General features: G+C 43.8%; 1 protein-coding gene across 1 annotated transcript in view; it reads left to right on the forward strand.

Moving 5' to 3' along the window:
- Positions 1-17151, forward strand: part of LOC124799020 (cytochrome P450 6k1-like) — a 74261-nt gene that overhangs the window by 26951 nt on the left and 30159 nt on the right. Inside the window, exon 5 of the mRNA XM_047262557.1 lies at positions 10677-10976. Coding sequence (XP_047118513.1) covers positions 10677-10976 — 300 coding nt within the window. The remainder of the gene's footprint in view (positions 1-10676; positions 10977-17151) is intronic.

The raw sequence follows: 17151 nt of genomic DNA on the forward strand, positions 1-17151 counted from the left end.
CAAATTTTTCTTTTGTTTCCTTTACTGCTTGCTCAGTATACAGACTGAATAACATCGGGATCAGGGATTTTCTCTGCCTCGTGATGACTGGGTGTTGTGTGCTGTCCTTAGGTAAGTTAGGTTTAAGTAGTTCTAAGTTCTAGGGGACTGATGACCATAGATGTTAAGTCCCATAGTGCTCAGAGCCATTTGAACCATTTGAATAACATCGGGGAGAGGCTACAACCCTGTCTCACTCCCTTCCCAACCACTGCTTCCCTTTCATGCCCCTCGACTCTTACAACTGCCATCTGGTTTCTGCACAAATTGTAAATAGCCTTTCGCTCCCTGTATTTTACCCCTGCCACCTTTAGAATTTGAAAGAGAGTATTCCAGTCAACATTGTCAAAAGCTTTCTCTAAGTCTACAACTGCGAGAAAAGTAGGTTTGCCTTTCCTTAATCTTCCTTCTAAGATAAGTAGTAAGGTCACTATTGCCTCAAGTGTTCCAACATTTCTACGGAATCCAAACTGATCTTCCCCGAGGTCGGCTTCCATCAGTTTTTCCATTCGTCTGTAAATAATTCGCGTTAGTATTTTGCAGCTGTGACTTATTAAACGGATAGTTCGGTAATTTTCACATTTGTCAACACCTGCTTTCTTTGGGATTGGAATTATTATATTCTTCTTGAAGTCTGAGGGTATTTCGCCTGTCTCGTACATCTTGCTCACCAGATGGTAGAGTTTGGTCAGCACTGGCTCTCCCAAGGCCTTCAGTAGTTCTAATGGAATGTTGTCTATTCCTGGGGCTTTGTTTCGACTCAGGTCTTTCAGTGCCCTGTCCAACTCTTCACGCAGTATCGTATCTCCCATTTCATCTTCATCTACATCCTCTTCCATTTCCATAATATTGTCCTCAAGTACATCGCCCTTGTATAGACCCTCTGTATATTCCTTCCACATTTCTGTTTTTCCGTCTTTGCTTAGAACTGGGTTTCCATCTGAGCTCTTGATATTCATACAAGTGGCTCTCTTTTCTCCAAAGGTCTCTTTAATTTTTCTGTAGGCTGTATCTATCTTACCCCTAGTGAGATAAGCCTCTACAGCCTTACATTTGTCCTCTAGCCATCCCTGCTTAGCCATTTTGCACTTCCTGTCGATCTCATTTTTGAGACGTTTGTATTCCTTTTTGCCTACTTTATTTACTGCAATTTTATATGTTCTCCTTTCATCAATTAAATTCAATATTTCTTCTGTTACCCAAGGATTTCTACTAGCCTTCGTCTTTTTACCTACTTGATCCTCTGCTGCATTAACTATTTCATCTCTCAAAGCTACCCATTCGTCTTCTACTGTATTTCTTTCCCCCATTCCTGTCAATTGTTCCCTTAGCTCTCCCTGAAACTCTGTACAACCTCTGGTTCTTTCAGTTCATCCAGGTCCCATCTCCTTAAACTCCCACCTTTTTGCAGTTTCTTCAGTTTTAATCTACAGTTCATAACCAATAGATTGTGGTCAAAGTTCACATCTGCCCCTGGAAATGTCTTACAATTTAAAACCTGGTTCCTAAATCTCTGTCTTACCATTATATAATCTATCTGATACCTTTTAGTATCTCCAGGATTCTTCCATGTATACAACTTTCTTTTATGATTCTTGAACCAAGTATTAGCTATGATTAAGTTATGCTCTGTGCAGAATTCTACCAGACGGCTTCCTCTTTCATTTCTTAGCCCCAATCCATATTCACCTACTATGTTTCCTTCTCTCCCTTTTCCTACTGTGTAATTCCAGTCACCCATGACTACTAGATTTTCGTCTCCCTTCACTACCTGAATAATTTCTTTTATCTCATCACACATTTCTTCAATTTCTTCGTCATCTGCAGAGCTAGTTGGCATATAAACTTGTACTACTGTAGTAGGCATAGGCTTTGTGTCCATTTTGGCCACTATAATACGTTCACTATGCTGTTTGTAGTAGCTTACCCGCACTCCTATTTTTTTATTCATTATTAAACCTACTCCTGCATTACCCCTATTTGATTTTGTGTTTATAACCCTGTAGTCACCTGACCAGAAGTCTTGTTCCTCCTGCCACCGAACTTCACTAATTCCCACTATATCTAACTTTAACCTATCCATTTCCCTTTTGAAATTTTCTAACCTACCTGCCCGATTAAGGGATCTGACATTCCACGCTCCGATCCGTAGAAAGCCAGTTTTCTTTCTCCTGACAACGACGTCCTCCTGAGTAGTCCCCGCCCGGAGATCCGAATGGGGGTTTATTTTGCCTCCGGAATACTGTACCCAAGAGGACGCCATCATCATTTAACCATACAGTAAAGCTGCATGCCCTCGGTAAAAATTACGGCTGTAGTTTCCCCTTGCTTTCAGCCGTTCGCAGTACCACAACAGCAAGGCCGTTTTGGTTAATGTTACAAGGCCACATCAGTCAATCATCCAGACTGTTGACCCTGCAACTACTGAAAAGGCTGCCTCTCAACAGATACCCTTCCGTTGTGGTTGCACCTACGGTACGGCTATCTGTATGGTTGAGGCACGCAAGCCTCCCCACCAACGGCAAGGTCCATGGTTCATGGGGGGGGGGGGCGGGGGGGGGGGCAGTACACTATGTGATCAAAAGTATCCGGACGCCCTCAAAAACATACGTTTTTCATATTAGGTGCATTGTGCTGCCACCTGTTGCCAGATAATCCATATCAGCTACCTCAGTAGTCATTAGACATCGTGAGAGAGCAGAATTAGGCGCTCCGTGGAACTCACGGACTTCGAACGTAGTCAGATGATTGGGTGGTACTTGCGTCATATGTCTGTATGCGAAATTTCCACGCTCCTAAACATCCTTTGGTCCACTGTTTCCGATGCGATAGTGAAGTGGAAACGTGAAGGAACACGTACAGCACAAAAGTGTACAGGCCGACCTCGTCTGTTGACTGACAGAGACCGCCAACAGTTGAAGAGGATCGTAATGGGTAACAGGAAGATCTATCCAGAGTAAAATTCGGAGGCGGTGGTGTTATGGTGTGGTCGTGTTTTTCATGGAGGGGGCTTACACCTCTTGTTGTTTTGCGTGGCGCTGTCACAGCACAGGCCTACATTGAAGCTTTAAGTATCTTCTTGTTTCCCACTGTTGAATAGCAATTCGAGGATGGTGGTTGCACCTCTCAACACGATGGAGCACCTGTTCATAATGCACGGCCTGTGGTGGAGGGATTACACGACAATAAGATTTCTGTAATGAACTGTCCTTCACAGAGTCCTGACGTGGAAATGGAAATGAGCGTTTGGCGTCATTGGCCGGGAGGCCCTTTACGGGCAGATCCGGCCGCCTTGGTGCAGATCTTATTACATTCGACGCCACATTGGGCAACCTGCGTGCCGGATGGGGATGAAATGATGATGAAGACAACACAACACCCAGTCCCTGAGCGGAGAAAATCCCCTACCCAGCATGGAATCGAAACCCGGCCCCTTCGGACGGCAGTCCGTCACGCTGACCATTCAGATACCGGGGCGGACAGTCCTGACGTGAATCATATAGAACACCTTTCGGATGTTCCGGAACGCCGACTTCGTGCCAGGCCTCACCGACCGTCATCGATACCTCTCCTCAGTGCAGCACTCCGTGAATAATGGGCTGCCATTCCCCAGGAAACCTTTCAGCATCTGATGGAACGCATGCCTGCGAGAGTGGAAGATGTCACCAAGGCTAAGGGTGGGCCAACACCATACTGAATGCTAGCATACCGATGGAGGGCGCCACGAACTTATAAGTCATTTTCAGGTGGCCGCATACTTTTGATCACATAGTGTACGTCTGTATCCACGGTATCTGATGTCATGAAATTCGTATTCAACTAGCAATTTAGAACAATACTGCATACAGCTGCTGATCGTCAAATGATACGTAACTGTATATATGCCTCACAACCCACTATAATGTTCAAGGTAGAGGATACCTTGTTCGACTGCTATCATTTCCTTTCCTGTTCCACTCGCAAATGATGCCAGTGGAAACCAGCTGTCAGTATACTTTCGTACGAGCACCGATTTCTCTTAACTTGTTTCACGGTCCTTAGGGTATATGATTGTCAGTGATAGTAGCATTGTTCTGCAGTATGTTGCAAATGACGGTTCTCTAAACTTCCTCAAGAGTGTTTTGCGAAAAGAACGACTTCTTAACTCAGGGATTCCAATTCAATTTCATTTTCCGTAATACTCGCATGTTGATCGAACGCACCGGTAACAAACCTAGTAGCACGCCTCTGAACTTCTTCGAGATCTTTCTTTAATCCGACCTGGAGGGGATCCCAAACGGCCGATCACTACTAAAGTATGCGTCAAAGTGCTCTGTGCGCGGTCAACTTTATAGGTGAGCTACACTTTTCTAGAACTCTCACAATAAACAAAATTGTACCATTCACCTTACCTACAATCGAACTTACGTGATCGTTCCATTTCAGATCGTTTCGCGACTTTATACCTAGAACACCTAAATATTTAATCGAAGTGACTGTGTTAATCGGCGTACTACTAATATTGTATCAGAATACAGTAGATTTGTTTTTCCTACACACCTGCATTAATTAACATTTTCCGACGTTTAGAATAAGCCTCCACTCATCCCACCAAATACAATTTCTCTCCGAGTCATCCTGTATCCTCCTATAGTCATTCAACGACGACGCCATCAGGAAACACTTGCAGGCTGCTGCTCACCCTATCCTAGAGACTGTTTATGTATATAGGGGACAAGTGTTGTCCTACGACACTTCCTGGGGCACTCCTGATTATATCTGTCTCTGGTGAACACCCGCCATCCGGGACAATGCACAGGGTTCTATTACTCAACGCACCTTTGGGCCATTGACATATTTGAGTAACTACGCCGTAAGCTCGGACTTTCACCCGCGACGGGTAGCCGCGTCGTGGTCTAAGGCCTCTTGTCACGGTTCGCGTGGCTCCCCCCCCCCCCCCTCGGGGAGGTTCGAGTCCTCAGTCGGGCATGGGAGTGTGTGTTGTCCTTAGCGTAAGATAGTTAAAGTAAGATTAAATAATGTGTAAGCTTAGGGACCGATGACCTCAGCAGTTAGGTCCCATAAGATCTACTCCAAATTTCCATTTGCGGACTTCCATTAACAGTCTGCATTGTGGCACTGTGTCCAACGTTTTTCGGAAATCTAGGAATCTCTCACCCATACCATTTCCATATTTCTGGAGCCTAAGGAAGACGTCGCGACCGTCGATTTGCCTCGGCAAAGAGGTGCACCCTGCCACACTCTTACAAGCTTTTCAGACTGTTTCTGGCCACCCTATACATCATACTACAAGCCATGTACAGTAGTTATTATAAACATTAGACATAGATTTTGTTTTACTTCATATACCCCTAGAAAGATTATATAATTGAAATTTATTTACCATAAATACAAATTTGATTTGTTGTGTCCAACATTTGAGTAATATTTTTCAATAAAGCTTTATTTTTATTAAACCCTCTAACAAAAACATAGATTTTGCTAAATGTGCATAGAAAATACTGCACGAAGGTAGTTTTAGGCGGTGAAGATGAGAGAGGAGGGCTGAGGAGACAGCTTTGGCAATTCTCCCGAGACAAAGGGTTATCTTGGTTTGCCTCTGAATCTGATTTACAGAAAATTCGAACATACTAAAGCAACAGGCACTTGTAGATCCGATATCTGAATGGGCTAACAAAGTCTGGTTCAGCTCACACTTGAAAACGCGGCATATCTATTTTCATCTTTTGCGAATTGTGAGATTGTTATGAAATAACACAGGAGAGCGAGGATTGGGAAGAGTTTGACAGAAGAATTCGAGATGAATAAGGGTTTGCGGCAGGGATGTGGCTGTCACCGACCCTCTTTAAGCTGTATCTTGAAGCAATCCTCCAGACTTGGCATGAAAAATTTCAGGTTATGAGAGTGACAGTAAAGGAGAGCAAGATATTTCGGCTTGTCCATCCCTGTTAAGTAGGAGGAGAGGATCTCGGCCGATAGCAATATTGCCATTTTCAATATTACCGTTAGCTACAGTAGTTATAATGAAACTACAGCTGGCAGTGGTGTCGAAAATTATGAAATAGCAAAATATTTAGCCTGTATTTTGCAGCTGACCAGATTGTACTACCAAAAGATGATGAGGATCTGAGCTATATGATGCGAAAGCTTAAAAAGGAATACAGTAAAGCTGCCTGAAGTTGAACATGAAGAAGTGTGATACTTGGCTGTCGGAACAGAAAAAATTAATAATTTGTAGGTAGATGGAGAAGTACTACTAGACGTGGAAAAGGAAAAATATCTTGGAGTATAATAAACAGGGCACAGACAATGACGAAATCACTAGGAGGATTAATAAAGGACGAGCTGCAAAAGGGCAATGAAACCAATTCTGTGGAACAATAGATGAGAAGAACAACGAAGAAGAAAACGTATAATACCATACACTGAGGAGACAGAAGTCATGGGATACCGCCTAATATTGTGTCACAACTCCTTCTTCGCTGCGTGGCGCAGCAACTCAACGTGGCATTTACTCAGCAAGTCGTTGAAAGTTCCCTGCAGAAATACTAAGCCATGCTGCCCTCATATCCGTCCACAATTGCGAAAGTGTTGCCGGTGAAAGATTTTGTGCTTGATCTGTCCTCTCCATTGTGTAAGGTGAATGGTCGATGTGACTGACGTCATTCGCTCGAATTGTCCAGAGTGTTCTTGAAACCAATCGCGAACAATTGACATCCATAAAAATTCCGTCGTCGTTTGGGAAGATGAAGTCCATGAATGGTTGCAGATAATCTCCAAGTAGCCGAACATAACCATTTCCAGTCAATCATTGACTCATTTGGAGCAGAGGACCCAGACCATTCCATCTACACATAACCCACACCATTATTCAACCACCACCAGCTTGCACAGTGCCACGTTGACAACTTGGATCCATGGCTGCGTGGAGTGTGCGCCACACCCGAGTCCTACCATCAGGTCTTCCTAACTAATATCGAGACTCATCTGACCAGTCGTCTAGGTTGCAACCGGTGGGGTCACGAGCCCAGGAGAGAAGCTGCAGGCGATGTCGTGGTATTAGCAAGGTCACTCACGTCGGTCGTCTACTGCCATAGCCCATTAACGCCACATTTCGCCGCACTGTCCTAAAGGATACGTTCGTCGTATGTCCCGTCCCACATTGATTTCTGCCGTTATTTCAAGCATTGTTGCTTTTTTGTCAGCACCGACAACTGTACTCAAACACCGCTGTTCTCGGTCGTCAAGTAAAGACCGCCGGCCACTGCGTTGTCCGTGGTGAGAATTAATGCCTGAAATTTGGTATTCTCGGCACAGTCTCGACACTGTGTATCTCGGAATATTGAATTCCCTTAACATTTCCGAAATGGAAGGTCCCATGCGTCTAGTTCCAACTACCACTCGGCGTTAAAAGTCTGTTAACTCCCGTCGGGCGGCCATAATCACGTCGCAAACTTTTTGCCATGAATCACCTGAGTACAAATGACAGGTCCGTCAATGCACTCACCTTTTATACCTGAATATGTGCGAATCGCTATCACGTGATTTTTGACACCTCAGTGTAGTTCAGAGTGTAGTTTTATAGGCAGCAGAAGCCTAGGACGGTAAAAAAAAAATACTGCTTGCCATTGAGATGGTTTACTTAAGACGAAGCTCAGTCTCTACTAGGACAGATAGGATAAAAAATTGAGAGAGATATTTGTGACGACATCAACAAAAACAGCTGATGTGGTTTGACCTAGTGAGTAGGATGAATGAAGACAGGTTGCCAAATAGCATAGTAAGGAAGAAAAGGTTAGTCAGCTCGGATGGCTGTGCAGTCTAACGCACGGCTTTCCGGGCGGGAAGGAGCGCCTGGTCCCCGGCACGAATCCGCCCGGCGGATTTGTGTCGAGGTCCGGTGAACCAACCAGTCTGTGGATGGTTTTTAGGCGGTTTTCCATCTGCCTCCGCGAATGCGGGCTGGTTCCCCTTATTCCGCCTCAGTTACACTATGTCGGCGATTGCTACGCAAACAAGTTCTCCATTTATGCGTACACCACCATTACTCTACCACGCAAACATTGGGGCTACACTCGTCTGGTGTGAGATGTTCCCTGGGGGGTCCACCGGGGACCGAACCGCCCAATAACCCTGGGTTAAGTGTGGGGCGGCGGAGGGGTGAAGTGGACTGCGGTAGTCGTCGTGGGGTTGTGGACCACTGCTGCTGCGGCGGGGACGAAGCCTCTCCGTCGTTTCTAGGCCTCCGGTTAACATACAATACAATACATGTTGTTGTTGTTGTGGTCTTCAGTCCTGAGACTGGTTTGATGCAGCTCTCCATGCTACTCTATCCTGTGCAAGCTTCTTCATCTCCCAGTACCTACTGCAGCTTACATCCTTCTGAATCTGCTTAGTGTATTCATCGTGTAGTCGTCGTGGGGTTGTGGACCACTGCTGCTGCGGCGGGGACGAAGCCTCTCCGTCGTTTCTAGGCCTCCGGTTAACATACAATACAATACATGTTGTTGTTGTTGTGGTCTTCAGTCCTGAGACTGGTTTGATGCAGCTCTCCATGCTACTCTATCCTGTGCAAGCTTCTTCATCTCCCAGTACCTACTGCAGCTTACATCCTTCTGAATCTGCTTAGTGTATTCATCTCTTGGTCTCCCTCTACGATTTTTACCCTCCATGCTGCCCTCCAATACTAAATTGGTGATCCCTCGATGTCTCAGAACATGTCCTACTAACCGATCCCTTCTTCTAGTCAAGTTGTACCACAAACTTCTCTTCTCCCCAATCCTATTCAATACCTCCTCATGAGTTACGTGATTTACCCACTTAATCTTCAACATTCTTCTGTAGCACCACATTTTGAAAGCTTCTATTTTCTTCTTGTTCAAACTTTTTATTGTCCATGTTTCACTTCCGTACATGGTTACACTCCATACAAATACTTTCAGAAACGACTTCCTAACACTTAAATCTATACTCGATGTTAACAAATTCCTCTTCTTCAAACGCTTTTCTTGCCATTGCCAATCTACATTTTATATCTTCTCTACTTAGACCATCATCAGTTATTTTGCTCCCCAAACAGCAAACCTCCTTTACTACTTTAAGTGTCTCATTTCCTAATCTAATTCCCGCAGCATCACTCGACTTAATTCGACTACAATTCATTTTCCTCATTTTGCTTCTGTTGATGTTCATCTTATACCCTACTTTCAAGACACTGTCCATTCCGTTCAACTGCTCTTCCAAATCCTTTGCTGTCTCTGACAAAATGACAATGTCATCGGCGAACCTCAAAGTTTTTATTTCTTCTCCATGGATTTTAATACCTACTCCGTAATTTTCTTTCGTTTCCTTTACTGCTTGCTCAATATACAGATTGAATAGTATCGGGGAGAGGCTACAACCCTGTCTCACTCCCTTCCCAACCACTGCTTCCCTTTCATGTCCCTCGACTCTTACAATACATACAAGAAAAAAAGGGGTCTCCCATGTCGCGAATGTCAAAATGATTGGGAGGAAGTGGTGGAAGCAAGGAATATGAACGTTGAGGGAAGTCAAGATGGAAGAAGATGGCGACTGGGGTCGGAGATGCGGCGCCAGCTCTAGATAATCTGCAAGAAGAAGCGAACTGCGTAGGATGTAGACGTTGTGAGTGTGGTGTCGCCGCCAGACACCGCACTTGCTAGGTGGTAGCCTTTAAATCGGCCGCGGTCCGTTAGTATACGTCGCACCCGCGTGTCGCCACTATCAGTGAGTGCAGACCGAGCGCCGCTACACGGCAGGTCTCGTCTAGAGAGACTCCCTAGCACTCGCGCCAGTTGTTCAAAAAATGTGTGTGAACTCTTACGGGACTTAACTGCTAAGGTCATCAGTCCCTAAGCTTACACACTATTTAACCTAAATTATCCTAAGGACAAACACACACACCCATGCCCGAAGGAGGACTTGAACCTCCGCCGGGACTAGCCGCACAGTCCATTACTGCAGCGCCCTAGACCGCTCGGCTAATTCCGCGCGGCAGCGCCAGTTGTACACCCGACTTTGCTAGCGATGGTTCACTGTCTGCATACGTTCTCATTTGCAGAGACGACAGTTTAGCATAGCCTTCAGCTACGTCATTTCCTACGACCTAGCACGGCGCCATATTCAGTTACTATGAATGTATTCTGAACCGCCGGCCAGAGTGGCCGAGCGGTTTTAAGGCGCTACAGTCTGGAACCGCGAGACCGCTACGGTCGCAGGTTCGAATCCTGCCTCGGGCATGGAAGTGTGTGACCTCCTTAGGTTAGTTGGGTTATGTAGTTCTAAGTTCTAGGGGACTGATGACCTCAGATGTTAAGTCCCACAGTGCTCAGAGTCATTTGAACCATTTGAACCAATTCTGAACCGATAATATTGTGAATCATGTACCATCAAGAGCGACGTTCATCATTAATGAATTAAAGTTAAGTATCAAAGTAATTACGTGCGCTTTCTGAATTCTAATTCCTTGTCATGTTCCAGACCTCACGTCAGTATAGTCCTTCCCTCCTCACGCCAGCCTGCGTGAGCTAAAACGCGTGCATTTCGGCCTCCTCTAGTAACACGGTGTTGGCTCTTCTGCCACCACAACAGTGAGCGTGTGGCGTTTGTGTGTTCAGGAGTTCGGTTCAGACCGCGGCAACCGCAGGGCCCAGCGGCCACGGTGGCGGAGGCTGCGGGCCCTGCCGAGAGCTTCCGGCTGGGCGGCGTGGAGCTGCGCGCTCTGCCCGTCTGGTACCTGGACTCCGGCGTCGAGACGGTCGCGTCGGCGCTCGCCTTCTGCCTGCACGAGCTGGCGCTCGACACGCCGGTCCAGGCGGCGGTGCGCGCAGAGGTGGACGCCACCCTGCGGCACCACGACGGGCAGCTCAGCTACGCCGCCGTCAAGCACCTACCCTACCTGGACACCGTGATCGCCGGTAAGCGCCCTGCCCTCCAGCTTCGGAATGTAGGAGCGTGGTTTCATAAGACTGGCAAAGAGGCAAGAAAAAAGGTTTGTTTCATAAACGACTCACCTTGCTTCTCGACATAGTCTCCTTGGAGGGCTATACACTTGGCCCAGCAACTGTCCAGCTTTTCCACCCCATCGGAAAAATACATTCGCTGAAACTCTGCAAATGCTCTCTGGCTGCATATTATAACGGCTCTTCTTCTTGATGATTTGGTTTGATTTGTACATGGCCTCGGCTAAATCTCGGCGACATTCGGTAGAGTGTTGAGATCGTTATCAAGTTACGAAGACGACGTTACTCAAAATAACAGTGCTGAACCGAAATGTCGACGTGCGTGAGATATTTACTTCACCAAGAACCGTAATTAATCGTTCGTAATCGATGTTTAACTGATTAATGATGAAATATTAATGATAAAACCAATGCAGTCACAGCCACAACAAATTCCCTACAAACTGGTCGTAATCTCAAGTATCTAAGAAATCGTAACAGTGGGCTTGTTATTTGAGTCAAAGATTCTACACAAGCGCCGAGTGCTACAGTCAAATATTATCGCTGCGCGTAATTATTACTCGGGAGTTTCATGTCAATAATTTGATAGAATTTTAAATCACAAATGCACGACTTGGCACGAGAGGGTGTTTTATTGCACAATATCAGTCACTTCCTAACCGAGCCTTGAGTAGAAAGCTTTCCCAGGTGTTGGGGGGATTTAAATTATATGCTTCGGACCTATCACTGAAGTTCCATAAACCACTGGCTATTATAAATGAAAATTGTCTATCGGTGTTCGTTGCCTAAATCACTGTCTAAGTAATGTTTAGTTCAATTATCTAGTTAAAAGTTCACTTTATTCTAGTAGGTAAAAGTCCTCCGTTCGAATTCTAATGCCGTGATATTTGAAGATCGTATTACTGCGTCATAATAGATCGCAATCTCAAAAATAATCTAAGCGCGCCTACATGTCGAGCATTCAAATATATGACCTGCTTCGGCTAACTCTCGTAACGTAGTGACAATGCATTGAATTATACTTAGTCATTACTCACGATTCCCAAAGAGTACTCACACGGAGTATTCTTTGGGATCATTGGTTCTACTTTGCGAATGTTAATTTATGCTAATTTTGCGATTTATTATGATTTTTATTTTACTGAAATTTAATCTTTCTTTCGTAGATTGCTAAATTGTCAAGTCTTAGATTCCTGATTTAATTACTTGTTATTTTCCTAATAATAGTGATAAATGGAACTTCGTTCACTTATTCACTTTTCTAGGAATTTGGGACATGGGGGGAAATCTTTGGGGTGTTGGGAGCTAATTTTTGATTTTTATTTCTCGTCTGAGGAACTGGCATTACAACATATCACTTCCTCATTTGATGAAAATTTCTTCCCAGCAAGCCTAGGTTTCAGCTTTGGGAAGAGGAAGAAGTCACTTGGGACTAAGCCTGGAGAATAGGGTGGATGAGAAACCAATTCAACGTTCAGGTCATGCACATTCGCCATTGTTATCGCTGGTGTGTGGGATGGTGCATTATCCCGATGGAAGAGCATTTTTTTTCTTCGTGACAGCCACATTTTTTAGCCAACGAATTTCACATGATCCAACAATGAAGTATAATAGGTTCCGGTTATGGTTCTGCCTTTCTACAACTAATCTATGGGACAAACTGCCTATTGGCTTCTGTCTCGGGTTCTTCGACCGACGTTCATCTAATGATTTTACTGACGTTTCGCCAGCACGAATGGCTGGCATTGTCAAAGCTTCACCCGATGGTGAACTGAAGCCGAGCTCGCGGCCGCAGACTATATGTACCTGGCGCGCCAACGTCCGAGGGCTTCTCCGCGGTCATCTCCGGTGCGGTTCTCCTCTTGATACCGGCTCGGTCGTTCGCTGCAGTACGTGAAGCCAGGATCCGTTTACCCTAAGGCTCTCCACTTATGTAATCGAGCTTACCAACCATGAAGGCGCAACAAAAATGTTGCATTCTTTCATTGAAATTTACCAGACTTACCAACCACGCTCGCAGTCAATGGACCGAGCGACGGGGAACACCAGATAGCTCACTGTAGGCCTACTCGCAATTTGGGGAACGGTATATCAAATGCTTGCCTGGCCATTGGTATTAGGTCTTCCACGGTTCAGAGTAGTATTTGCACCCAACGCCCTCAAATATTTGTTGGATATACAGCCTCTATCTTCCTACAGTGTTTACCCTCTACAGCTTCCTCATTTATCATGGAAGTTATCGGACTGTACACGATAGTGCACAGTACAAATGTATACTAAAAACCCGCGCACTAAAATGCGATTTTTCAGGGAGTCATATCTCGGGTTCTTTTGATCACAGATATAAGGGGTCAAGTGTTTTGGATAATCCATGGACTAGTAACCATTTGTATACCTATTGGAAGAATAAGCATTCTGTACCTGTCCTACAGCACAGGGTCAAAATTTCAACACTACACACTTCCTCCATCCCAGGCAACTTGAAGCAAATCCCATGGTTCTTTTGTAAAAAGGTGTGGTCTAGGGAGGACCATGGGCGGCTTATGAAAGTCTGTTTCTCCATATGCGGTTCCTGAGAATATCCCAGAAAACCACTATATTTGGGTACGAGATGCACCAGTTGTGGGGATGGTCAGTATCATAATTTCTGTTCATGACCGTCGTCGACATTTTCCGATATGTCCTTAAGATGTTCTCAGAGAACGTTACAGTTTTTTTTCGATATCAGTATCCGTTACTGAAGTTCAGAGGTTCAAAGTTCCGTAATTACGCACGTAAAATATCCGTATTTTTAGCTGATGTAGTGAACTCATGGTAAAGGTTCTAGGGCAATTGCACGTTTTTTGGGGTCACCAGACTAGCATTTTTTCACCAATAAAAATGTATGCTGCACTCTCTCTGTATAATGGGCATTTCGCGCATATGCAAATGTACCAAAAGTGGTACTAAAGTGACAAAAAATGGACTAAAGAGGGTCTTATCATGCCTGAAAAGAGCTTAAAATAATTGCCAGAAATTATGTAAAACTGGAAAGGCTGAAAATTTAGTAAATATTTCTAATAAAATTTTTATTCTTTTAAGACAAGCCGTAAGTGCGCCATTTTCTATTGATTGCGATCTATGAGAAAAGTATTCATAAAATTGTGTTAACTTTATATTATGCGCATTTATTTGTCGTTGATATGTGTCAAAGCACATAAATTTGTCGAAATATGTAGATAAACCACCAATTTTTTTACTTGTAGAATTCTTTTTATATAAGTAGCACAGTCTGCTGTAACAGAGAAAAGAAGGGAACTGGCGGAAAAATGCTCCTGTCAGACAACAAAAAGATGAATATGATCCACTTTAAAAGACTGAGAGAAAAGTGGGGAACCAAGTGCCTAATGGTCAGTCAATCTTCCTCACCAAAAATTTTGGCATGCGAATGTATTCGAGCTTTTCTGTGCTGAAATAGAGTAGAAGAGAGACTGCGACGGTGGAAGAAAGAGGATTCAGTGACAGTGGGAGAGAAAAGAGAGGAGACACTGATGGAAGGGAGGAAGTGGCAGTGAAATATAAAGATAAGTAAAAAGATCGACGTGGGAAGGAACGGATCATTTCAATCAGTTTTTTGTAGTAGCCGAATTTGTCTATTATGTTGCATCAGAACCAGCATTTCTTGCGTAGAATTTTAACTTATAGTTTACAAAGGAGTTTCGTCCAAAGCTGTCGAATGGAAAATATAGAGTGGGCGTAGTCCACCTCGGATTTATGAACAGCGCGGCGAGTTCAATTAAGTTATGTCGTAGTGTCACCGTCAGCATTGCGCAGCATGGAATTTGGGTGTGTAACAGATAACTTCGATAGATGTGAGGACATAACAGTTTGATTTACCGTCGTAGGTGAAGACATCGCACAGAAAGGTTCCGACGGAACATAACACACCAGTGCATTAAAATCCGCTTCTCATCTTACGATTGTGAAGTCACGTCCGTGCCTTTACGACATATGTACAGCTACGAGACGTACTTGTACTGCTACCAACGAACGAACTGTTAGCTGGCGAGGTTGGATCACTCTTGACACTATCATATTAGTGAAACCGTTTACGGAAAGAGTCACCATCCTGAGTGAAATTCACGAGACAAGTTTAAAACGCCTCATTTCTGGGACAGGCGACCACTGTCCCGTAGAAGTCCAGTTGTTGTCACATAACTACGTTAGCCGACTGTTCCTTTGGAGCAATGTAGAATATTTCATACATTATAAATGAAAAAAAATAGACGGTGTTTGCGTAATATTCTGCAATATGTATTATTTAACTGGTTATTAGCTGTTACTCTATTATCAGGTACAATAGTAAATATGTGGACTGTGAATTTCATGATATCAAGGATTGATTGAGACTAGGTGCGTCTAAAGATCTGTCAACTACCTCTGAAAGATAACAGTTATTAATGTTCGTTATAATACTAAAATTACTTTGATGAAAATGTGAAATAAAAACTATGTAACTTACATAAGATGTATGACACGTCGAGTTAATGAACTACATGATAAATTACTATAGCTAATTGTACACTGAAGGAAAATAAATTGACCAAAATACAGAAAACTTTGGAGACATGTTTCAGAGTCGTGACTGAACGAGATAACGTTGTCTTGAGCAAAGCCATTATTACAAACAAGTACAATATAAGAAGTGAGACTAAACGGAGAAATGAAACAAGTGTAAAAATTAATGCCTCCTGCGTCATAAAAATTTTAATAATGAACAAATAAAAGCGGAATTATAGCCTGGACAGTCCTCTACATAACACTATCGTTCGACGTAGTAACAACGCATTTGCACACATTTGCACGATCGTTGAACCCAGGCATCAAAACGTTTGGAAACATTCAGCGCTTTGCTCCTTGGCCCATTTTTCTCTGAATGTTTTTACAGAATTCTTTAAAAGAATTTTCTTTTAAAGGATGCTTCTGAAAGATGAGAGTTATTAATGTTTGATGTTGTTGTTGTTGTTGTCGTCTGCAGTCCAGAGACTGGTTTGCTGCAGCTCTCCATGCTACTCTATCCTGTGCAAGCTCCTTCATCTCACAGTACCTACTGCACCCTACATCCTTCTGAATCTGCTTAGTGTATTCAACTGTTGGTCTCCCTCTACGATTTTTACCCTCCACGCTGCCCTCCAATACTAAACTGGTGATCCCTTGATGCCTCAGAACATGTCCTACCAACCGATCCCTTCTTCTAGTCAAGTTGTGCCACAAATTTCTCTTCTCCCCAATTCTATTCAATCCCTCCTCATTAGTTATGTGATCTACCATTCTAATCTTTGGCATTCTTCTGTAGCAGCACACTTCGAAAGCTTCTATTCTCTTCATGTCTAAACTATTTACCGTCCACACTTCACTTCCATACATAGCTACACGCAATACAAATACTTTCAGAAACGACTTCCTGACACTTAAATCTATACTCGATGTTAACAAATTTCTCTTCTGCAGAAACGCTTTCCTTGCCATTGCCAGTCTACATTTTATATCCTCTCTACTTCGACCATCATCAGTTATTTTGCTCCCCAAATAGCAAAACTCCTTTACTACTTTAAATGTCTCATTTCCTAATCTAATTCCGGCAGCATCACCCGATTTAATTTGACTACATTCCATTATCCTCGTTTTGCTTTTCTTGATGTTCATCTTATATCCTCCTTTCAAGACTCTGTCCATTCCGTTCAGCTGCTCTTCCAGGTCCTTTTCTGTCTATGACAGAATTACAATGTCATCGGTGAACCTCAAAGTTTTTATTTCTTCTTCATGGATTTTAATTCCTACTCCGAATTTTTCTTCTGTTTCCTTTACTCCTTGCTCAATACACAGATTGAATAACAATCGGCGATAGGCTACAACCCTGTCTCACTCCCTTCCCAACCACTACTTTCCTTCCATGCCCCTCGACTCTTATAACTGCCGTCTGGTTTCTGTACCAATTGTAAATAGCCTTTCGCTCCCTGTATAACACCCCTGCCACCTTCAGAATTTGAAAGAGAGTATTCCAGTCAACATTGTCAAAAGCTTTCTCTTAGCCTACAAATGCTAGAAACGTAGGTTTGCCTTTCCTTAATCTTTCTTCTAAGGTAAGTCG

This window comes from Schistocerca piceifrons, chromosome 5 (assembly GCF_021461385.2).
Source record: "Schistocerca piceifrons isolate TAMUIC-IGC-003096 chromosome 5, iqSchPice1.1, whole genome shotgun sequence".
NCBI lineage: Eukaryota > Metazoa > Arthropoda > Insecta > Orthoptera > Acrididae > Schistocerca > Schistocerca piceifrons.